The 25,630-nt window shown below is 37.1% G+C and overlaps 1 protein-coding gene across 3 annotated transcripts in view; it reads right to left on the bottom strand.

Annotated features, from left to right (window-relative positions):
- KIF5B (kinesin family member 5B) overlaps positions 1–25,630 on the bottom strand; it is a 47,599-nt gene that overhangs the window by 20,734 nt on the left and 1,235 nt on the right. Inside the window, exons 1-14 of one of the 3 annotated variants that reach the window (XM_063781571.1) lie at positions 20,645–20,858; positions 18,803–18,890; positions 10,732–10,805; positions 9,675–9,779; positions 9,120–9,168; positions 8,504–8,559; positions 7,862–7,949; positions 7,596–7,720; positions 6,227–6,331; positions 5,859–6,004; positions 5,026–5,174; positions 4,180–4,373; positions 3,042–3,110; positions 1,043–1,249 (exon numbers count right to left, since the gene is read on the bottom strand). In XM_063781571.1, coding sequence (XP_063637641.1) covers positions 1,043–1,249; positions 3,042–3,110; positions 4,180–4,373; positions 5,026–5,174; positions 5,859–6,004; positions 6,227–6,331; positions 7,596–7,720; positions 7,862–7,949; positions 8,504–8,559; positions 9,120–9,168; positions 9,675–9,779; positions 10,732–10,737 — 1,299 coding nt within the window. In that variant the 5' untranslated portion in view covers positions 10,738–10,805; positions 18,803–18,890; positions 20,645–20,858. Of the gene's footprint in view, positions 1–1,042; positions 1,250–3,041; positions 3,111–4,179; positions 4,374–5,025; positions 5,175–5,858; positions 6,005–6,226; positions 6,332–7,595; positions 7,721–7,861; positions 7,950–8,503; positions 8,560–9,119; positions 9,169–9,674; positions 9,780–10,731; positions 10,806–18,802; positions 18,891–20,644; positions 20,859–25,630 lie in introns of those variants that run through there. The other 2 variants (XM_507730.6, XM_054660957.2) reach the window with 2 other exon arrangements.

Consider the following 25,630-nt stretch of genomic DNA (forward strand, 5'->3'; position numbering starts at 1 on the left):
GGTGGACATGGGTCCTGAGTGCAACTCTAGTTGCTGATTTCTAAACAAGAAGCTAGCATTAACCACAACAAAACCACAAAATAGCTCCTCCATGATGATGTTGAAACATTCATAGCTATGTATTATTTCTGTCATCACTGTTGGAGGTTGGCGATATCTGTCCTGTATCAATTTTCAGCAAGTAAAAATCTCCATCTAGTCGCCAGGCGCGGTGGCTCATGCCTGTAATCCCAGCACTTTGGGAGGCTGAGGCGGGTGGATCACCTGAGGTCAGGAGCTCGAGACCAGCCTGGCCAACATGGTGAAACCCTGTTGCTACTAAAAATACAAAATGAGCCGGGCGTGGTGGCGGGCGCCTGTAATCCCAGCTACTCGGGAGACTGAGGCAGGAGAATCATTGAACCCAGGAGGCAGAGGATGCAGTAAGCCAAGATTGCGCCATTGCACTTCCAGCCTGGGCAACCAGAGTGAAACTTTTGTCTCAAAAAAAAAAAAAAATCTCCATCTATTGGGAACCACTACACTGTGCTAAAAAGGCACTGTTCCACGTAGTGGAAATGTAACAGTAAGTAAAACATAAATTATGTTAAGTTACATATCCTTACATCTATTCCAAATAATTCACAGTTGATTAAATAGCATTTTAATTTGTACTGCATATTTAATTTATTGTTTGAACAATCATCTAATAGCTTTATTGGGCAACTAGCAGCTTTAAATTATTTTTCCTTTAACATTAGTAGTAACATTAGATTCTACATGCTATATACTAAATTAAAAAAATTAAAAAAAATTAGGAGTAGCAAACATCCTCTAAAACAGCATTTAAATTAGATATTAACAGACCTTTAGGAACTAAGATAACTGTCTTCCTCCACCTCTAAGGCTTCATATACAGAAAGAAATGAAGTTGAAACCCGAGTCCTTGAAAATTGATGTTATCGATATTTGACTTAAATAGAAAAGTAAGTTATTTAAGTAGTTTTTAGGTTAAGAATACTTGTACTAAAGCATTAAAAAAGAAAATAAAACTATATCCTACCGATTTCTGATTCAATTCATCACTAAGCAATTCATATTCCTTAGTTTTGTCTTCAACTTCCTGAGACTTCTGATCATAATTGACAGCAAGTTCTTCTAGGGCCTGTAAAACTTCTTTCACTTCTTCTTTAGAGGCATCATTTTCTGCTTGAAGGCGATTCAGCTCAGCTTGCATATTGTCTTGATCCCTTCTGGTAGATGCCAAAAGCTATAGGACAGAAAATAATTTATTTTCCCCAAACGTATACAGGTTTTAAAAAACACCCATGAAGCTTCACCATTTGTCAAGAACAAACGGAGTGAAATATGGATGGTATTCAGTGTGGCAACATTTATTCATTAAACAGATTTACTAAATGTCAACTATGTGCAGGCCCTGTGCTGGATGCTGCAAGGCAGAAAGAAAATCAAAGACTGTGTGTTTAAGGAACACAGTAGAAGAGAAGATAGGCACATGAATAAGTGCAGTACAAGACAGAAGGTCAAAACCATAAGAGAGGGACAGGACAGATAAAGTGCTTAGTAATACAGGAAAGAGTATTCATTCATGGAGAAGTTGGCTAGGAGAGATCGACTGCAGTCACATGCAAATTAATGTAATAAAGGAAAATGGCATTCTACAAGAGTTGCTTAAAAATTTAGATTTGGGCCAGGCGGGGTGGCTCACACCTGTAATCCCAGCATTTTGGGAGGCCGAGGCGGGCGGATCACAAGGTCAGGAGTTTGAGACCAGCCTGACCAACATGGTGAAATCCCGTCTCTACTAAAAATACAAAAAAATTAGCCAGGCGTGGTGGCGGGCGCCTGTAATCCCAGCTACTCGGGAGGCTGAGGCAGGACAATCACTTGAAACCAGAAGGCAGAGGTTGCAATGAGCCGCGACTGTGCCACAGAACTCCAGCCTGGGCAACAACAGTGAAACTCCGTCTCAAAAAAAAAAAAAAAAATTTTAGATTTGCTTTCAGCAACAAGTGATGACATTTGTGCTATGCCGTGGAAAAACCTGGTATCAGCCAGGTGCAGTGGCTCACACCTGTAATCACAGCACTTTGGGAGGCCGAGGCGGGTGGATCACCTGAGGTCAGGAGTTGGAGACCAGCCTGGCCAACATGGTGAAACCCCATCTCTACTAAAAATACAAAAATTAGCTGGGCATGGTGGCAGGCGCCTGTAATCCCAGCTACTCGGGAGGCTGAGGCAGAAGAGTCGCTTGAACCTGGGAGGTGGAGGTTGCAGTGAGCCAAGATCACGCTGCTGCACTCCAGCCTGGGGAACAAGAGCAAGACTTCGCCTCAAAAACAAAAACAAAACCTGGTATCAGCACATAAAATCTGAACTGCAGGGATGCCAAGAGACTGGTGAGGAGAACACCACAATCATCCACATTAGTGGCTCTCCTGTAGGGATATCTGGAAATCTGTGGGAGTGTTAATAATAGGGTAGAATGCTAATGGCATTTAGGAGTAGGGACCAGGAATGTTTAATGTCCTATAATGCAAAGGACAGAATAATATAAATTATCCAATGCAAAATATCAATAGTGCCCCTTTGAGGAATAATGCTACAGTTGAAATATGAAATGCTATAGTTGAAAGATGATCTGACCAGGATTAAGTTCACTGATGGAGAGTATCTCTTTCTTACCGAAGCAGTCTTTGTCTTCACCCTGCCCACCACCCCCACAAAAAAATTTAAAGGACTGCTTTTCAATTATCCCCCTGCTCTGCTGGGTGAGAAGATAAAATGAGGATCCAAAGTAAGTGACAAGAAGAGAAATGTCAAGAACCAGGGTGAAAAAAAAGATGGCAGAAATGAACAACAGATTGTATCTGGGTAGATACAATGAATAAGTAAAAATTCATTTTATCCATGTGACATTCTTATTCCCACAAAGACAGTCATACCCAAAATTATACAACTATTATAGACAAAGTCAATGGGATTCAGAAAACAAAACTATAAAGCTTTTCTGGAAGCAATGTAAAAGGTATTCAACTCACCTCCTCCTGATCCAACATTTGCGTCTTCAGTTTCTCTACCAGTTGACTTTGCTGGTTAATTTCTTCATCCTAGAATTGTGAAGTATCCGGTTAACCAGTAGCTAACAACCTGGTTCTAGTTGTTTCCCAATACAGGTTATAAGATTACTACTCCCCAGAAATATTTCAAAACCATTTCTCTAAATTCAACATTGCTTATTTTAATCTCTTTTAAGAAAATGGCAAAACAAAAGGAATTTCTTTCAATTATCAATACTTATAATGGTCATGTACTTCGAACCTGCCATCTCTGCTTAAAATACAAAAATATCAACTTAAGAAAATATTTTCTTCTAATCTCTTTACTACTCTTGTTCTTGCCTTCCATTCTATTACGTTCTTAGTTTGCTATTATTCATACTATTGACATTACTTCTATATGCAAAGCAGGAAGATATTATTTCCACTCTATTGTGTTTCCCTTAATCTCTTACATCATCTTTTATTGGAGTCTTCAGAGCCCTGATTCTACTAACAATTGGTATCATTGAGGCTCCCAATGACCCAATGCCAAATTTTCATTAGAACAGGGGTCCCCAAGCCCCAGGCCACAAAGCAGTACTGGAAGCCTGTCAGGAACCAAGAAGCACAGCAGGAGGTGAGCAGCAAGCATTACCACTTGAGCTCCGCCTTCTGCCAGATCAGCAGCATTAGAATATCATTAAGAGCGCGAACTCTATTATGAGCTGTGCATGCAAGAGATCTAGGTTAGAGGATCCTTATGAGAATCTAATGCCTGATAATCCAAGGTGGAAGTTTCATCCCAAAACCATCTCCCCGACCTGATCCACGGAAAAACTGTCTTCCCTGAAACCAGTCCCTGGTGCCAAAAAGGTTGGGGACTGCTGCCTTATAAAGTTCTTTTAGCTTAAAAAGAGGGGGAAAAAAAGATACATGCTCATATAGTTTCCACACAGAAATTGAAATTATGACTTTTTATTTTGTTAATACAATAATTTTTACAAGATTAACAGAAATCAAGGAAGATGTATAAAGATCCTAAGTGCCCACAGCACTGAAATCAGAAAAGTTAGAAAATAAAAACACCCATGTCAGTAGTATCCTAATATAAAACAGACCTAAATCAAGCAATACCTACCTTGTCATCAAGCTGTTTGTATAATTTAGCAATTTCTTCTTCACACTTTCTTCTTTCAGCATCAGTAAAATTTCCTATAACTCCAATTGCGGTTGCTGGTTTATCATTGGTAAGAGTAATATCTTTATCCACTGTGAAAGCTTCCAAGTTGGCTTTCTCTTTGTCAAACTGTTCATCAATAGGCACCGTCTCCCCTAAAATGAGAAAATAAAGTGGTTAATAAAAAAACGACGTCTAAAGCTAATTTCAATTTCATTCCTTTAAAATTTTTTTTTTTTTTTTTTTGAGACAGAGTCTCAATCTGTCACCCTGGCTGGAGTGCAGTGGTGCAATCTAGGCTCACTGCAACCTCTGCCTCCAGGGTTCAAGCAATTCTACTGCCTCAAGACTCCTGATTAGCTGGGATTACAGGAGGTCAGCACCATGCCAGGCTAATTTTGGTATTTTCAGTAGAGATGGGGTTTCAACATGTTGGCCAGGCTGGTCTCTAACTCCTGACCTCAAGTGATCTGCCCACCTTGGCCTCCCAAAGTGCTAGGATTACAGGCATGAGCCAGTGCACCCAGCCTCGTTCTTTTAAACTTTTTCTTCTCTGTGTTATTTTCAAATAATCTGTCTTCAAGTTCAGATTCTTCTGCTTAATTAATTCTACTACTGATGGTCTCTTGCATTTTGCTCATTTTATTTTTCAGCTCCAGGATTTCTATTAATTTTTTTAAAAATTATTTCGATGTCTATTAAATTTCTTGATCTAGTCACTTACTGATTTTGCTGAACTATTTCTACGTTTCTATGCTCTAAATCTGTATTTAACAAACTTAAGATGACAAATTCTTAAGTTATTACCATTACGCCATCTGTTGAGTTCATTTTCAAGCCACTGAATAGTGTTCCGCAGGATCTTATTTTTTTCTTTTTCTTTTTCGTACTTCTTTTTCCACTGTTCTGCAGTTAACTCCACATTGACACAAACTGTGTTCTTAATTGTTTTGGCCCTAAGAGATGTAATTGGAGGAAAAAAAGGATGAGACTGAAATTATTTTTAATTTTATCTATATGGAATATATGTATATATGGCTAAGAAACTTATGCTTGTCCAGTAATCTCTTAGACTAAATACTAAAAGCCGCAACATATGACGTTATTTACAACTCAACTAACTTTGAGTCTGCTCCAAAATCTGTGAATAGCTTAAAAAAAAAAAAAAATCAACAAACCACTAAAAATAAAAGACAAAGGCCTATATTTTTCCGATTTGTTTGCAAGGCTGAATTAAGAAATTACTGTTGAAAGTCAAAGACGGAATCATCATTGCTGATCTTCCTAATCATCTCATACAGATTATATTAACCTGTCATGCATGTCTACAGGCTTAACAGAGGATTATGTTTGCCAGGCTTTGACCTCATTATTCGATTCAAATGCTTATTTTCTTTAATACCAAATTACAGCTTGTCACACAAATTTGACTAAAATTACATCTGACTTTAATGTGTACTAAAACTTAAACCAAGCAGTCTAAAAATCAGACCCACCTTGTATTATCTGTCATCAATTCAAACTGAGTGTGTCTAGCACAAAACAGTATGTACAGGTTGGAATAACAGCTCACATTTTCCTACATTTTATAAACAAAAGGTCTATCTAAATTTAGGTTTTGTACTTTCTTAACAACAAACCTTTGGCCAAATAAGAGTGTAGATTTTGTTTCAGACTCATTGTATGATGATGGAGAGCAGCAAATTACAATAGTGGTTCTACAGTTGCCACCTAATGAATCTTGAAGGATTCTTGTCATTTTACTATCTCGATATGGAACATATGTCTGCATACAAAAACAAAGAAAGAAAACAAGACCAGTATAATAAAATGTTATTATAAAATAAACTCCCAAAAGACAACTAACTTACACATACTGATTCAAACACAATGAATCTCAATCTCTCTTTCTCTCTCTCTCTCACATACACACCCAGGCACACATATACGCCTATATTTAAATAATGCCCCATAAGGTAACAGGGAGATAGAAGACATGTATACTCACACTACCCTCAGCCAAAGCAGAAATAACATTTCCAAGAGCAGAAAGTGACTTGTTGATGTTTTTAGCTTCATCCAGCACAGCACCTTCAGCTCCAGTTTTACTAACCTATACATAAGATTTCAAAAGAATGAAACAAAATTACAAGTTTATAATTTTCTTTACATTTTCTAAAATGTTCATATGTCATCAATAACCAGTAAAAAAGAAAAAAGAACATGAAAAGCTTCATGATCTTATTTGCCAAGCATACCACCATTTCTTGAGTACTACTCTTAAGAGTTTGATTAGAGAGACATCAGATTTTATCTGTAGTTTGTAGGTACTGTTGAAAATAACCAATTTAAATGTAAATTTGTAGTTCATTAATCTGTTAGTCCCCTTTGCTACATTAGAAAACAGGAACCTTCTAAAATTGGCTAATGCGTAATGTTGATGTTGTAACTGTTAGAAAACAGAGACTGAGTTTAAACACATTATATAAGCAAATCTGCTTCTTTTAAAAAAATATAAAATATCTAAATATCTATGTTGTGTTTTTTTTTTTTTTTTTTTGGAGACTGAGTCTCACTCTGTCACCCAGGCTGGAGTGCAGTGGCTTGATCCCAGCTCACTGCAACCTCCGCTTCCTGGGTTCAACCAATTCTCCTGCCTCAGCCTCCCCAGTAGCTGGTATTACGGGCATGTGCCACCATGCCCAGCTAGTATCTATGTTAAAGATAGGTCAGAACAATAAATTAGCAATGTTGGCTGAAGAAATAGCTTAGGAGATTTCTCAGATTAGATAATCTTTGAAAGATGTGTGTAAGACGTCAGAGTAGAACGGAATAGATATATCATTCTAAGCAGAAGAAACAAAATTAGCACAACAGCAAAAATGGTCAGAGGTCCCTATTATAACATTCAAACTTAATTTGATATAGACTAGAATCAGACTGTATAGAATTGTAATAATGAAACAATCATCCAAAGGAAAGAAGTAAGTCCAACCAAACCAGAAAAGACTAATCGAGAGTTACCAGTTTTAATAGGGACCCCACTGCCAATATGGATAAAATACGTATCAAAAATTAGAAAAGGGATATCTAATAAAGTTTATAACAACATATGCTGAACAAGTTCTCACTATGAACATATCTTAAGTCATAGAAACCACTTATGGGTTGAACTAGAGTATGGTCAAACAACAGTAACTTGGAACTGATTATTCAGCTGATATCATCATAAAGCACTGGCATCAGCGGTTACAAATCTCAGGTTACCAAATCCAGTTTGGTAAGTAAGATGCAACAATGAATCCTGCGTAACTCCCAACTCAAACTAAAGTTTACAAAGATGCTTAAATATTTGTCAAAATACATGAACACTTTACCTTTTCACTACCAGCTAAATCAACCAGATAAAGTTTTCCACTCAGCTTTTGTTCCGTTTGTGTGTTCTCTTGTTTGACATTAATAAGAAATATACTGTGACTCCTAGAGCTATGTTCATTCATATCTGCAAGGAAATTACACAAACAAATATAAACAAACATGATTTCCCCTTAACAATTTCCCTGAAGCAATCTTATAATTAATCACCTGGATAAGGATATTTTAAGCTGGTTTTAAATCCTAACCAGTGTTATTTTCTACTTACTTGTAACTGCTACATGTCTGTTGGATTTTCCTTCATCTATGGTATCCATAACTTCATCTGGACTACATACAAAACGCTCTGTGCACCCCTGTGAAATAATTTTTAAAAATATGTTAATGTCTGGCCAACGTGATGAAACCCTTTCTCTAATAAAAAAACAAAAATTAGCCGGGCGCGGTGGCAGGTGCCTGTAATCCTAGCTACTTGGGAGGCTGAGGCAGGAGAATAGCTTGAGCCTGGGAGGCAAAGGTTGCAGTGAGCCGAGACCATGCCATGCACTCCAGCCTGAGCAACAGAGCGAGACTCCATATATTAAATAAATTGGCTCACGCCTGTAATCCCAGCACTTTGGGAGGCAGAGGCGGGCGGATCACGAGGTCAGGAGTTCAGGACCAGCCTGGCCAACATGGTGAAACTTCGTCTCTACTAAAAATACAAAAATTAGCTGGGCGTGGTGGCGCATGCCTCTAATCCCAGCTACTCAGGAGGCTGAGGCAGGAGAACTGCTTGAACCCTGGAGGCAGAGGTTGCAGTGAGCCGAGATTGCACCACTGCACTCCAGCCTGGGCGACAGAGTGAGACTCTGTCTTAAAAAAAAAAAAAAGTATTACAGGGTTTTCTAGACAACTGTACTATAAATACCTTTACATAGGGAACTCGGTTTTTGTCTTCATGAACTGAAAGGTTGGTCTTTGAAACTGAGAAAGAAAAACAAATGTTAGCAACATTCTCCTAAAACTCTTAACACTGGATATGAAATAACTGATAGGCTTTCCTGAGCAGCCTAACAGCAATAGTTGAACTCTAAAAACATATTAAAACATTGCTCTAAAGCAGACCTTACAGACACAGCAGGAGATGTAAATAGAAACCAATGCAACAATATAGAGTTTTAGGACCACTCCAACCTACCACCCACATTTTATAAACAAGAACATTAACCCTGAATGGTTCAATGATTTGCCTAAGGACAATGTATCTAATTGACAGTTGACAGAAGACTAGAACTCAGGGCTCAGATTATGTAAACTCCCAGTCCAATGCTCTAATTACTACTAAGAAGTACCCATAAACATCGCTTTAAACTAGTTATTCTATTTAAAGGTATTCAACTAAAACTTTAGAAGAAAAAAAATTTTGTCTATTTCCAATAACTTAAGACAATTTCATATAGGTTACAAAGAAATAGTCTCACATCTATTATTAAAAAGGAATTAACAGATGTTATTTAAAACTGATTAGCAAGAATTTAACTTACCATCTAACAGGTCCCTTATCTTATCCAAATATATTTCAAAATATGAAACCTAAAGGGCAAATTTAAAAAAACACCCATCAACTAAAATTATATAACTTATTCGCATATTAATACTGAGGTCTAAGTGCTAGGCATTGTTTAGACTAGAGAGACAGTTATCAACATACCAGCCATAGCTCACATTCTAATGGGAAGACATAAATTAGCCAAATTAGCTTAGTTATTTAAGCAGTCTTCCCATTGGACATAAATTACATTATCTTCATCTAAAATGAATTAGAATAGTTTTATGTAGTAGAAACCTTCGAGTTCTGCAGTAAAGCAACCTCCTTTATTTTTTGGAGGAGGCCAAACACTTAATCATTTACGTTAGTTAACATTCCTGTTCATCTAATGGCAGATGAACAAAAATCCAAGTTTACTAACCTGAATGATCTTTCCACTGTACCTTTCCATAAAAACAATTTTTAAAATTAAAGAAACCAGCATTTACTATTTTTTTAGAACATTATCCTTGCTGTAAAATAAAATATAATCTTTCCTCAAGGAATTTACCTTAATATGAAATTCCAAATTTTCATCCATGGAGTAAATATAATTAAAAATATCTTGCACTATTCTTGGAATAATTCCCATGCCTTCTGGATCATGAAGTTTACCCTAAACAAAAAACAAAACTAGACTTCTTAAATAAATTATAAAATATGAAGTAAAAACAAAGAGTTTCAATCTACAACTTATAGTCAAGAAAGGACAGGAACTATATTTTTGTGGAAACGGCTCTGTAAATACCTAAAAAATCCAATTCAACTATTACACATACACAGTACTGTACATCAACCACATGGGTTACCAACAGATCTTAACCCTTCATTTAATCACTAGATTTAGATTATCCATGCTTGTAAAATGTTCATTGTAAAATGAACATAATTAAAAAGGTTTTAGTTTCTTTCCATATAATTCTACATTGTTCCTTCTACTTCGAGGCAAATTCATGCAAATACTAGGACGTCCTTGTTCTCTATGACTTTATGAAAATCAGTAATATGAATCACACTAAAAGAAGCAGTCATTTACTTAATATAGTACACTCAAATAAATGATAAAAACAGATGCTCTTTAGCAGTGGCAGAAAATCACAGGCTGTTTTCTAGAAGCAAAGCTATAGTGGGTCCACATCTATTATTAACAGCAGCACTGATAATTATGGCAACATTCTTATCAGAGAAGAGTGACAGTTATTTTGAGGAAGGAGGAGCCAAGGAGAACAGGAAAAAGTTATTTATACTAAATAAAATCAACAACACATAAGCATTCAAAATTTCCCATATAACAGGGTGACAGAAAATTCTTGTCTAAAATGTTAATTATTTTATGGTTATGCTAACTGATAAAACAATCTCAAATATAATCTCAAATACAGGTATCCCTTACTATTTAAACTCAGGAACTGATTAGATTCCAACAATGATGTTACATGTATATTATTTGTATGAGAAAAGGCAATAAAGAGTAAATTAAAATGTTTATGCATGGTGAAATAATATCACAAATAATGAATGCTGTATGTATTGCAAACCACATCTAAGTACAGATTATAAAACGTTACCTCCATTGTGTGTGTCTTCCCAGAGGATGTTTGTCCATATGCAAATATTGTTCCATTATATCCTTCAAGTACATCTATGAGAAAAGATTTTATAATTCAGGGGATTTTTTCCTTAAGCAAGATTCCTAAGAAATTACTTAAACCACAGGATGACAGGGTAGAGAAAAGGTTAAAAAAAAAAAAAAAGAAATTACTTAATGTTACAGGAAAATATCAGATGTTTATTCCTAGTGAGGTATAAAACACCCTAAAACCCACACACACACACACACACACACACACACACACACACACACACACCCTCTTCCTAACCCTTGCATACTAAATTCTGTATAATAAAATATTGTGGGAGTGGCTGGGTGTGGTAGCTCACTCCTGTAATCACAGCACTTTGGGAGGCCAAGGCAGGCGGATCACAAGGTCAGGAGTTCAAGCCTGGTCAGCATGGTGAAACCCTGTCTCTACTAAAAATACAAAAAATTAGCTGGGCTTGGTGGTGCGTGCCTGTAGTCCCAGCTACTCAGGAGACTGAGGCAGGAGAATTGCCTGAACCGGGCAGGTGGAGGTTGCAGTGAGCCGAGATCGCGCCACTGCACTCCAGTCTGGGTGACAGAGTAAGACACCATCTCAAAAAAAAAAAAAAAAATTAGCTGTACGTGGCCTGTAATTTCAGCTACTCGAAAGACTAAGGCACAAAAATCGCTTGAGCCCAGGAGAAGGAGGTTGCAGTGAGCTGAGATCGAGCCACTGCACTCCAGCCTGGGTGACACAGTGAGACTCTGTCTCAAAAAAAAAAAAAAACCAAAATTATTTGTGGAAAGAGTGGCAAGAAAGATTCAGATTTTCTTTATGCTAATATGAAAGACTCCATCAAAGTTTAGTACATAAAGGATTTATAAAGACATTAAAGGAAATATATAACAACAGTAATTTTCTTAGTGATGACCCATCTAAGCAATTTTCTCTGGACCCAGACTGCTTTCTGTGGTTAATTAAGAAACAAATTTTAAATTCCACTGCTTATAATAAAGAATCTCTTCTATCAGTGTACATCTCAAATGTCATTACATCTACACTCCAAAGCTTTATGTGACCAAAAAGAAAAAAATCCTCTGCCAATTTACATACAGATGAGATTTTAGAAACAAGACTAATTGATGGTTAATTAGTAGCTAATCCTCACAAACCCCGACCTTCCTCTTTATCCTACCCACAAAGTGTAACACTCACTCCTACCTCAAAATCAATTACCAAGAAGTTCCTGTGAAAAAAAATGTTATGAGACAGGGTCTCCCCTCTGTTCAGAGTGCAATGGCACAATCATAGCTCACTGGTCACTGCAGCCTCAACCTCTTGGGTGTAGTAAGCTGCCTGCTTCAGCTTCAAGTAGCCAGGACTAGAGGCACATGCCACCAGGCCTGGCTAATTCTAAAAAAAATTTTGTAGAGACAGGGTCTTGCTATGTTGCCCAGGCTGATCTCAAACTCCTGGGCTCAAACAACCCTCCTGCCTCAAGCCTCACAAAGTGCTGGGATTAAGCCCCTGCACCTGACCCTCCTATGAAATTTTTTTCTAGCCTCTGACATTAACATTTAAATATATTCCTTTATTAGGTCAAAGGGGGGAAAAAGGCAATCCTTTGATTTCTGGCTTTCGAGGATTTTGTTTGTTGTTTGTTTTTGGTGACAAGAACGGTACTATGAAATTACATTCTATTCTAGAGGAAGCCAAAACAAAAAGAGAAGCCTCTGTTGGAAACAGCATATAATAGTGAAAAGTAAACCAATAAACAAGCCAATCCTTGTTTTTATTCATTATTTTAAAAAGAAAAAAAACCCCAACATGGGCACAACTAACTGGATAACAGATTTCCTACAGAAACATTTATTAATGAGAAAAAAAGACATCATTACTAACTTCCCTGGGAAGATTTTAAGAGACTCCAAACATTTGAAACTTTCCTTCAAAATCTTTTTATTTTTGAGAAGGAAAGCAAAATTATTTCATGTATCACATTTACCTCTTCCTCTAACCCAATTCCACAACGCACCCCCAAAATACCTGGGTAAAAGTCTCATCCTATGTGTTCTTACAGTATCTGCATTTAATCATAACACTTACCAATGAGTATTCGATCAATTTACCTGTCTGCTTTACTCACTAGCCTGTCAACTCAAAGTCAGGACCGTGTTTAACTCCTAACACAGTGCCTGGCACTCCAGAGGAACTCAAATGCTTGCTGAATATTTATTACCATCATCAATGTACAGCATCTTTCTAAAGCCTCCCTCACCCTTTTAAATATACTTTTGCCATTCCTATGAGAAACAGAGGTGGACAACTCTGAACAAGTATTACTTCTTTCATACTGTATCAACAGAAAAAACATATTTAGGTAGTGAGATAACAGCACATCACATTTTAGAAAGTCACTTTGTATCTCCCTGAACTTCAGCCTCCCCAGCAAAATGACTACTTAGGCAAAAGCTCTGAGAATTAGAAGTCATCATATAAAGTTACTATTAACATCTGAGAGCTTACAATGAGTCAGGTTCTAACCATTTTTTATATATTATTGTATTTAATCATCACAAAACCCCGTGCACTGTACTATTCGTTTTTTTGTTTTTGAGACAGAGTCTTGCTCTGTCACCCAGGCTGGAGTACAGTGGTGCAACCTCGGCTCACTGCAACCTCCGCCTCCCAGGTTCAAGCAATTCTTGTGCCTCAGCCTCCCAAGTAGCTGGGATTACAGGCATGTGCTACCATGCCCTGCTAATTTTTTATTTTTAGTAGAGACAGGGTTTCACCATGTTGGCCAGGCTGGTCTTCAACTCCTGACCTCAGGAGATTCGCCCACTTCGGCCTCCCAAAATGCTAGGATTACAGGCGTGAGCCACTGCGCCCAGCCCACACTGTACTATTATTAGTCCCATTTTATAGATGAGAAAACTGAGACACAGAGAGGTTAAATAACTTGCCTGTAACTCCACAGCTAGTAAGATGAAGCTGAGACGCAAATGCAAATAGACTTGGTTCCAGAGACCTGCTCTTAACCACTGTACTATATACTCAAGGAGCAGAGGAACCAAAATAAATACAAGGCAGGCTACATCTGGAAAAACCAAAGGTGAATACAGCGGCAGAGAGTTCAGGTCAGGAAGCCATGGTGGAAAAAACAGGAAATCTACAAAGACCTGATGAGATGCTTATCATATAGTGGGCAATGAATAAATAGCTACTTAACACAAGGGAAACAAATCACTCAGATTCAGAATTCAAGAGAATACAAGTGGATAAACCTTATTCAAAAGTAACAATTGTATCTAACAAATCTACAGATAGGGAATGTTAATAGCCCTACATAAAATCAAGTTATAAACTTGTCCAGATAATTATGAGCCAGTGCATTCTCAGTGAACTTGTCAGGGACCCAGAGAGTACTATCTGCTTTCAGGTCATTACTGGCAACTTGCTCATCAAATCCCTATCTCAAAAGAAATCCCAGCTGGCCCATCATTCTGCTGATCTTTGCCTACCAACAATTTCTAACCATGGCTTCTCATCCAATCTGTTTAACAATGATTGTCCCAAGTACAACCTACCATGTATTTAATTGCTTTCCTGTCCTCACACCTCCCTAGGTACCCACGACCTACCCCTACGCCATCTTTCTCCTTAAATATGTGTATTTATTGGTAACTCTGCCACATTCATATCCTTGTCCAGGACAAGTCCCACCAGCTACTACATGCAGTCTCCTCCAAAATGGTACAGAGCACTTGGGTAAAGATAAAAGGAAATCATCGCCAGGTGATACTGACATAAATTACAAAGGTTTCATAGAAGAAGAAAGAGATTATGATAGAAACCTTGTATTCTAACACTTGCTGGAGGTCTAATTTTGTACAGTAGAAATAGCTGAGACTATGAGTTTATCCAAAATACAAACACGACTGATTGAATAATGTCCTCTAAGAAGACAGAGGACACATGCCGGGCGTGGTGGCTCACGCCTGTGATCCCAGCACTTTGGGAGGCCAAGGTGGGCGGATCACCTGAGGTTGGCAGTTCAAGACCAGACTGACCAACATGGAGAAACCCCGTCTCTACTAGTAACACAAAAATTAGCAGGGTGTGGTGGCGCATGCCCGTAATCCCAGCTACTCAGGAGGCTGAGGCAGGAGAATTGCTTGAACCCGGGAGGCGGAGGTAGGTTGCAGTGAGCCAAGATGGCGCCACTGCAGTCCAGCCTGGACAACAAGAGCGAAACTCCGTCTCAATTAAAAAAAAAAAAAAAGAAGACGACAGAGGACACAATTAGCAGCTGATACCTGTATTGTGCTTAACAACTCCTAGTACCTATTTTGCACAAGAAGAAATGGAGACTTGGAAAGGTTAGGTAACTTGCCAAAAGTCACACAGCAAGAAAGTGGCAGAGCCTAGAATTCAATCTAGGACTGTCTGATTCTAAAGATTATACTCTTACCATATTACAGAGAAGGGAACTATTATCCTGAACACAGTTCCAAACAGTAAAGCAGGATGAAGAAGGGACTGAAATTTTGAGAAAAGAAGAGAAATTTCAGGAAGCAAACGATTTCATCTTAGAACTGCAAATAGTAATAAAATAGAACAAAAGTAATAGATGCATGTATCCTAAATGTCAGGAAAACAGACTTCATCTTTTTCTTTTCCTTAAGGTTAGGTACCACTTAAAAAACAACAGATTTTGAAACTCTGAGTATCAGCCTATTATTAAGAGACTATGTAACTAAGGATATACAAGAGAAGAGACAGAACTCACGAGAACAGCATGAGAAAGATAAAAGTCCAGGATAAGTAACTTTAAGACCAAAACAAAATAAAAACTAAGGCCCTAAAAAGAACTTTTAAAGTCATATTCAGAAAAAAAATAATGAATGAATGAACCTGCATTGCTTAGGAAAGACCAGAAAATATTAACTGATGATATTAAAACAGAGGTACTTCTATTTACTACCATCTTCCACAAATATGATCCTCAAAACAGAACAACAGAATAAACATTGTTGAAAGGGACTTTAAGGTTTATGTGGATAGTACAATAGCAAAAGAATGGCTTCAAATGAGCCCAAGTTTCTAGTTACTAAGGAGGATTACGTTCCAGGGATAAAAATCTCACAGCTACTGTAGGTTACTTTTAAAAGCCAAAGAGAACAAAGGTAATAGAAGACACTAATGTTATTTACATTTTCAAAATGGGAAAAGGGATAGATTATGGAAATAAGTATACCAAAATTTTATTAAGTAAAGACTATGGTTGAACTAACCTCATTTCCTGTTTGGATATGGTTATTCAACTGGTACTTCGGGCAAATACTAGAGTCATGCACCATCACTTGATAAAAGGATTCAAGTTTTTCATCATTTTCTTGTGAGTATGTTGACAAACTAAGGACTAGCCAATTGTATAGGTAAGAGGCTCTGAAGTCGGCTGAACACCCAAACAGTGTGATTGAAATAACTGCCAACAATCTTATTCATTTTAGAAGATTAACCTAGGGACATTAAGCACTTTATAAATGGTTTAGAATCATATTTTTCAAACTTCAAAACCTTTGACACTTTAATAGACTTATCAAATGTGCTGACAGCCAACTTACTAGATCCCCAGTAAGATAATTATAAAAATAAAACTCAAAATATGATTAAGAGCTAAAATGAACAAAATGGAATCTGCACTTTAAAGGTTTGCTCTCCAAAGTGCAAGTATGGAATGGGGCTTAAAGCTGGCGGCAAGAGATACAAAAAAGACCTGTATATTCAAATTGCCCATGAATTCATGAATCGGTAACTTTCTATTAGTTAGAAAGCTGATGTAATCTTAAACTGTACTGATGAGACAGAAGTATGTCTCAATCAAAGAATGTAGTAAAATTGTGTTCTATGATCGATCCCTCCAGAAAACCACATGATGCTTACAACATGATGACCCTGTTCCTCTTTGTTGCAGTCATTTACATAATTACAAGTGTTAATTCCCCTTCATTTTATGAAGATGTCAGTACCCAGTTCACTCTCTCTCACCAATACCATTACTGTTGTAATAAAACAGTACTGGTGGTTTCAAAGTCTGTAGCAGATAATCCCACTAAAATACCCTGGCCTCTCAGCTCCTTGACCAAATTTTCTGCGATCTTATTCTTTCTTCATTTTTATTTTAAAAACAGAGATGGGGTCTCGCTGTTGCCCAGGCTGGTCTCAAACTCCTGGCCTCAAGCAATCCTCCCACCTCAGCCTCCCAAAGTGCTGGAATTACAGGTGTGACCCACCATGTCTGGCCTTATCCTTTCTTTACTACCTCGGAAGTCAACTCCATGACAACACCTTTACCTTTTCATTACTAACTGCATTGCTTCCATAATCTCAATTTCAAGTAGAGATACTAATCAACTTACGATGGGGTTACTTCCTGATAAATGTTCTGTAAGTTGAAAATACCCTAAGCTGAAAATGCATCAAACACATCTAACCTACCAAACACCATGGCTTAGCCTAGCCTACTTTAAATGTGCTCAGAACACGTACACTGATCTACAGTTCAGCAAAACCATCTAACACAAAGCCTATTTTATAATAAAGTGTTAAATATTTCATATAATTTATTGAATACTATACTGAAAGTGAAAAACAGAATGGTTGTACAGGTACTAGAAATATTTCTATTGAATATTTCTATTGAATGTGTATTGCTTTTGCACCATCGTAAAGTCGAACAATTTTAAGTTGTTCTAAGTCAGGGACTGTCTGTATTCACCTTCTATTACTCTGACCAGTGCCCTGATTCCAACAAATCTTTGACCCCACTGAGATCTACAACCCACTAATGTTACCACCTTTTTTCACTGCCCTTCAGCCTCCCTCATATCCTTCTTCCTGTAACTTAACCACCTTAGATCCTATGGTCCACCATTATAATCACTCCTTTGACTATATCCTCAATTCTCTTGTCCCCCACTTCCCTCTTTTGTACTCACCTAGCAAAACTCCAAATGGGCAAAAATTCAACTCTTTCAGCAGCTAACCTCGAGTGGGCCCTTAATACTGCCTGGCAATACTCTCACACTGCCTGAATCCATCCATTTCATGCCTTTTCCTAGAACCTCTTCCCCATTCCTCATCTCCATGATGACTTTGCTCCCTGTATTAGACAATATGAAATTGATATAATGAGTACATACACATTTTCCCTCCCTCACCTCATCTATAAACCTTCTGTAACTCCACTTTATCTCCTGTTACTAGGATGAGCATTTGTGCTCCTATGCTATCCTAATCCACCTATTTTTATACTGAATCCCAATTCTTTTAATGTGGTGAATGCCACAACACAGATTTTGCCTCAATCTAAGAAGCACTTTGTAACAACTACAGCTGTCAAAAAATGAAATAAATCATATCACAAAGTAACAGCCATTCCTTTGATTAAACAGATTTCTACAGTAACTGGAAGTAACTCCAGATAAACAATGAGCATTCTCTCAGCTTTAAAATTCAATGGTTTTAGAATATATAAAGTTTTAAATATTCTTGTATAAGTTATAGTATTAACTGGAATGTACATACTTTTCTCACCCTTGGCAACCCTTGTTAAATTCCTCAAGGGATAGGTAAGTCTTTGGGGAAGGAATAACAATGGAATGGAAGAATGATAGACTGCCATTTTCCACTACTTTTTAGAAATGTGTCTAGCCCTTTTGTTTTCATTCTCATACTGTTCTCTTTCTAGAACTGCCACCTTGGAAACTCTCCTGGGAATATCTAATAGAAATGCATCTCTTAAGAATAAGTGTGTAACATAGTTCTCATAATAACCTTAATTAGGTACTGTATATAATTAGATCATGGAATTTGAGCAATAGAATATTTACTAATTGTGTTTGACCTTTTTATTATTTAAACAACTTTCTTCTGCAATTAACTTAGAAGAAAGGGGCACTAAAATGAAAAAAGAAAGCTGAGTAAGTAGAAAAGATCACAAACTTATTTACTTATTGCTGAGACAACTCAGCAGGTTGAATATATTTACCTTTAACAATCTTCTTTGCACAGTCATTATACACTTGCTCTTGAGATGTGCTTGACTGGAACACCCGATCAAATGCATAAGGCTTGGACTGAAAAACAAAAAAGTGTTTCAACTATACAAATTAAAGGTAAATGAACATTTCTAACCTTTACAGATGCCATCATATAATATATTTAATCCTCAAAATAGTATACCTAGTATGCATAATTTGATATCATTGAATCTTTGAAGTAGAAGGGATCACCATGCACAAATCCATTAGAATAAACTCCAGGAAAACAAGAATGGTCTTTAGTCTTTGCTGCATTCCCAGGGCCCAGTAATTACAATTATAATTCCCAGTAATTATAATTAGCACTACTATGGCAGCCAAATATTGCTGAGTGATTTTTATTTTTTTAAATACCTATTTATTTATTTTTGAGACAGGGTCTCGGTTCTGTCACCCAGGCTGGAGCGCAGTGGCACAATCACTGCTTACTGCAGCCTCAACTTCCTGGGCTCAAGAAATCCTCCCACCTTAGCCTCCTGAGCAGCTGGGACTAGAGGCATGTGCCACCATGCTATGTTGCCCAGGCTGGTCTTGAACTTCTGGGCTCAAGAGATCCTCCTGCCTCAGCCTCCCCAAGTGCTCGGATTACAGGTGTGAACCACCGTGCCTGTCCTGCAACAGCTTTTCAACCATTCTTTCATTTAACAAATACTTATGGAATGTGAGATGACATGCTAGAATGATAACCAAGAGATTCCCTCTCTGCTTTAGTGGAGCATAAATAATAGTGGGGCAGACATTAAAAAATTAAGTGACCAGAATTCTGACTCATGCAATTGAGTGCTATGAAAGTGCAATGAGAGAATATAGGAGGAGAACCTAAGTCTACGGGAAAGCAGAATATCAGGGAAACACCCTTGGAGAAAGAATATTTAAGAACTGAAGAATAAGCAGCAACTAACTCATCATCACTCTCCCCAGTATTAGTCATGAAGGGTGAAAAAGGTTTCGTGTAGGAAAGTAGTCTAGGCACTGGGAGGATGCTTAAAGATCCTAAGGCAGAAAGAACAGTGTAGCATTCAAGAAACCAATGGAAGTTGTTAAGTTGAAGTACAAGGAGCAAGGATCAAATGCAAATATCAAAACGGTTAAAAAGACATCATCTTATTCTGAAAACAGCTTTGATCTTCTGGACCCCAGAAATGATACTGGGGACTCCATGGACCACTCTCAGAGAACCACTAATATAGTCTGAGAAGGAGCCAGGGGTATTGAACAAAAAAAAATCAGTGGTGTCCATGCAAGTCAAAAAATAATAATTTTCAAGGAGGGAGTGATTATGTCAAATACAGTTGTGAGGCCAAGACAAAACTAAAAAGTACTCAATGACAAAGGTCAGATTGGAATGGATTGAAAAAGAATGGGAGGTAACCAAGTGGTGCAGAAAATCTGCTGTATGTCTAAGAAAGTTATTTTTTTTTAAGACTTGTAAGACCTGAGGAAGTTTAAATGCTTGCAGGAACAATTTTAATAATCTAGGAGAAAGACTAGGTATCCAAAAATAAGAGGCAAGGGGTTCTAGGTATTTGCAAGTATCTGCCTGCTCTCTAGTTTCTCCTAAAGGAAAGGAAGGAAGTTGGGCCCTAAAACACAAAACAATCATGACCCCAGAAAAAGCCCTTAACATTAGAAAACACTTCCTAAGTCTTAGCTGAAAAAGACCTACTACCCTCCACATCCCCACCTCAAAGTCTGAAATAAAAGTAACAATGAACCAGACACTCATAAAGCCATTCCCAATTCCCCTTTCCCTTGCTACCTCCCAATAAATAGGCCAGAAAGCCAAATACCTGTTAGCCTAGTCTCCCTGCAACTAGTAGTCACATGACCAAGCTCTGAATAATATGAAGTGGCGGTCTGTTCGAGGTCTCTGAGAAGGGTGTTGTTATCCTGATAAAAAGGACCATCTCAGCTAAAACTGCCCTTTCTCCTTCCTGGAATGAATGCCTGGAGCTGTAGCATCCATCTTGCAAATATGACAAACAGGATGATGAAAAGCAACAGCTAAGGACGACAAAGTATAACAGAGTGAGGAACCGTGAAGGGCCTATATCCAGGCTTTTTGTTATGTGAGAAAAACATCCTCTTATTTATTTAAGCCACTATTAGCCGTTGGTTTTTCCTCTAAAGCTGAAAGCATTACTGACAGATACAAGAAGCTGATCTCACTTTGGCATCAATTTAAAATAGGCATCGATGTCTGATTATTCTTTAGTTGTGACATATGTGAACGTATCCTTTTCTCAGATGCTACTGAAACAATTAACATTCAATTCTACAGGTGTGACTAAAAGAAATCTATTATTTTACTGCTGACACAAGATATATTCATGGTGAACAATTCTGAAAACAAACGTTAAGTACAATCAAAATAACAATCGCCACCCAAAAACGAACCATACTAATAGTTTTTTCTATGCAAAAAGAAAGTAATTTTCCCTCATTTATCCAGCAGACATTCATTTAGTGACTATAAAGATATGAGATATTGTAGATGAGTAACACAATTTTAGAAATAATTAGTACAGACTGTAGGGTTCAAAGAGTAATAGAGGATAAGGCCAGATAAAAACCTGAATACTAAGTTAAGTTATACACTTGGATCTAATATAAGTGATCAAGTAATGTCAAGAGAATTTTATATGTATCTACAAATATACTCCTGAGTAGCTGGGACCACAGGCATGTGCCACCATGCCTGGCTAATTTTTGTATTTTTAGTAGAGATGAGGTTTTGCCATGTTGGCCAGGCTGGTCTCAAACTCCTGACCTCCAGTGATCCACCTGCCTCAGCCTCCCAAAGTGCTGGGATTACAGGCGTGATCCACCATGCCTGGCCTCAATTTTTACATCAATAGAAAATAGTGCCCCTAAACCATTTACCAAGAGATATGCCAGAAATAATGTAAACAGCTTCATAATAGTAAACAGTTTTAATAGTAAAGCCTGCCTTCAGAAGTACTTTATGAAGCTGCTTACTCTAGTTATCAACTCCAAGCAAACATATAAACTACCACTACAACCTTACTAAAATAATATAAATGGCAACTATTAAAAGGTAACACACAAACATAAAAATAATTGAGACTGGAGTGATTATCTTTCTAGAAGTTATTGTTAAATAAAAATTAAGTGCTTAGCATTAAGTTGACAAAACAGTCTTGATTGCAAAACCAAATGATGATTTTGTAATACTAAGTAAGGCGAATGTTTTAATTAAAGATCTAGCCATAAATTACTGACTCTGGCTTCCTGGAATGAAAATCAAGACTCTGTGAAACACAAAAATTATTTCTAATGGTCTATAATTAAGGCATATCTCTATTTTTCAAATAAATTAAAGAAAAACTCATCTGGACATCTGTATTTTTCAAACCTGGTTTTTAGCTTCGAAATGTACATTATGCAGCTTTTAATCCCATGTGTCTTCAAAGATCCCCCAAGTTTCAGATTTCAATATTACTAGTAACTCCAAGTCACAAGATGCATTCACATCTGATTGATGCTTTAAGGGGACAAATCAAAAAGGAATAAGTTGATCTCAACTGCATACCTTAGGTTCCTTAAGGGAAGTGATTCCTGTTTGAGTATGCACCGACCAGGCTGAAGACCAAATTTGGTTATGAAGGACACCCTTCTGGCAGGGATATGTCTTTCTCTGGAATTCTGAATAGCGGATCATTTCAGATCACTTGGGAGTGTATTATATTAGATTGTCCTTAGTTAAACACTATAGTGGGCTAACATTCTACAACTGTAAAGGTATGTGATGATGGTTCCCTCCTCTCATTTTTCCCTCTTAAGGTAATCAAGAAGGTTCAAACACCAAATCATTCACTTGAAAAGCGAGAATGTTGTTTTGCTTAGGCAAGGAACTGGGCAAGATTATCTAATTAGTTTTATTCTCTTCTAATTTCTCGGAACTACCACAGCTTGTTTTTGGCAGCCTTTACGGTGTACCATATAAGGAATAATGATTTGTAAAGATACTTAATGATGCAAATAACCATATTCTACTTTCATGATTCATAAATAGATAGATGTTAATTTTTTTATTGATTTTTCTTCCTGGTGTTTTTAGCAAGCTCCTAATTTTTTCTATTGATTTTTTTCTGGTGTTTCCAGCAAGCTCATTTCAAAGACATAAACTGTTTCCCTGTCCTCCTTGCTTTGCGGTAACAAGTTCTCTAATTTAAAGCAAATAGTTTATATGTATATCGCTTAAAGACTTTCATAAAATAATTCATTTCATTCGATGTTACATTTATAGCACTTCACCAAGCACTTAATTAAAAATAAATTCTGTATTAAAGGCTGTACAGCATACACAGAAACACTATGAAAGATTTGCCTGCCATGGTGTCATATTAAAATCACTGATTACATGAGTAGCAGGAAAAAAGTTTAGACAAAGTATTAAAAACTCAAGTTATAAGAAAATCAGAATCCTTAAAAATTACTTTCTCCATGAGCACTGATTATGCTTCTAACATCATAAACTACAATATTCTTTCAATTTTGATCTAAATAGAAGATTGTATACAAAATGTTCTTAAATCATGTTTTTAAAAATTTAGTTTTAAATGCTGCATTGCAGCAATTCTCTCCTAAACTGTTCATTATGAATCAGGATTAGGAACCAGTAAAATGAAAAAACCAAACCGAGAAGATTTTACCCACAGATTTTCCAATTCTGCTCCTCCTGGCTGCTCTTATAACCTTTTACAAAATGAAATAATTCATTTAAAAAATTGAACAAAAATATGAGACCTCAATAATTAATGTCGTTACTATATGCAAGAAACTAGTTTCTGAAAACAATGAACCAAAACATGTTGCCTTTCATTTTTTAAGGCTATGTTATTCAGTTGTAATGTATTTTTGCTTACACGTAAAAAAAAAAAAACAAAAACAAAAACAGGCCAGGCGTCGTGGCTCATGCCTGTGATCCCAGCACTTTGGGAGGCCAAGACAGGTGGATCACCTTAGGTCAGGAGTTCGAGACCGCCCTAGCCAACATGGTGAAACCCTATCTCTACTAAAAATACAAAAATTAGCTGGGCGTGGTGGCGCGTGCCTGTAATCCCAGCTACTGGGGCGGCTGAGGCAGGAGAATCGTTTGAACCCGGGAGGCGGAGGTTGCAGTGTGCCAAGATCACCCCACTGCACTCCAGCCTGGGCAACAAGAGCAAAACTCAAAAATATCTCAAAAAAAAAAAAAATCTCAAAAAAACAACCAACCAACCAAAAAACAACTAAAATGCTTATCAGCTTACCTAAAGGTTAACTGTTCATTACGGATTCACAAACCAACAACCTATCCATTATTCCTAATATTACCATTTATATAGAGTACTGAAATTTTGAAACGGAACTTATAAGCAACTTTTTCCCAATGGAAACCTAGAATAAATGTATGTTTCCTTTGTTCATTTTCCTTTAGTTCTTTCTTCATAGTTCATGTCGTATTTGTGCCTCATCAAAGTTTACCTTCTAATCTTAGTACATTTTATGAATCCTAAATTTTAGCATTCCAACAAAAAGAATCATAGTGATAACTACAGATCTGTGTAAACACAAAATCTGAAGAAATAAGACATTCTTAAAACAAGTGTAAACGGAAAAATAGGTTTGATGTGCCAACCACTGCAGAAGCTGAGTACTGTAAACCACAAAAACTCTTAAGAAACTAATAGCCTCAAGTTTGACAACTAATCCAGGCCTTGCAAGCCTCCTGACTATATGTAAAATATACCATCCCAAAGGAAAAGGATTACTGGGCTTAACTACTTCGCCTCTGCCGGGCTATGATGTCATTTACACAAGAGTTTTTCTAGTGGACTTGTTAACAAAGAACTCGCCTGACAGTCTTTACACAGTAATAGTTGGCAATTGTTAGTGGCCTAATGACTTGTTTGCCAAAGGCCTACCAAGGAGCTAAGACAATTCATTTTTTGGAGCTGAACTTTGGAGAAACTTTCACATCAAAACCCTAAAGAACTTTAGTCTGTCTTCAGTGTCAATGCTTTCAATCATCCATGTCCCATCTCCTGTGACCTCTGCCCTATTTCCAAATTAAATAGCCCCAATACAGTATTAACTATAGAATGACATTAGAGGAAAAATTAACATATTAAAATTTCATACCATGGTAACAACGTAGAAAGTTAGTTCTACTACATAGCATTACCAACAAAGAGCAACATAATTTAGTCACTGTTTCGTATGCCATACTTTACAATTAATTTTTAATCTCCTTCAACTAGGAGTGCTATTTTCTCAGACCTTTGAATGCCAGAGATCAGACCTTTAAAAACCCTCACATTCTGGTCTCGCTGACAGTGATCACTCAACTCTAGTTATGTTTTTCATTACAAAAAAACAGTATCTCACTATTCTTGGGATTACCAAACAACAATTTTCTTCAAGATAGACCTTAACTGCAGAAGTATGAATCTAATACTGGTCCATTTTTATCTTTTTTATAAGTTTGTTTTTATAACACTTTCTGTCTGATATAAAAACAAAAAGTTAATACTTTTTCCTAGGCTGTTATCCCATAAAACCTAGCAAGAATGCGATTTGTCTTTCGGAGCACTTATCTGACCCAACCAAAGTCGGCTAGGTCTGCTAGATTAAACAAAACTGATCATCCTGTTTCAAAAAAAAAAAAAGCTCAACTATTTCTTTCTACAATCATCGATTTGCCATTTGTAGTTGTTAACATGAAAAGTCTTTCATCACTCAAAAAGTGGTGGATGAAAGTTGGAGGTATA

Source organism: Pan troglodytes, chromosome 8 (assembly GCF_028858775.2).
Source record: "Pan troglodytes isolate AG18354 chromosome 8, NHGRI_mPanTro3-v2.0_pri, whole genome shotgun sequence".
Lineage (NCBI taxonomy): Eukaryota > Metazoa > Chordata > Mammalia > Primates > Hominidae > Pan > Pan troglodytes.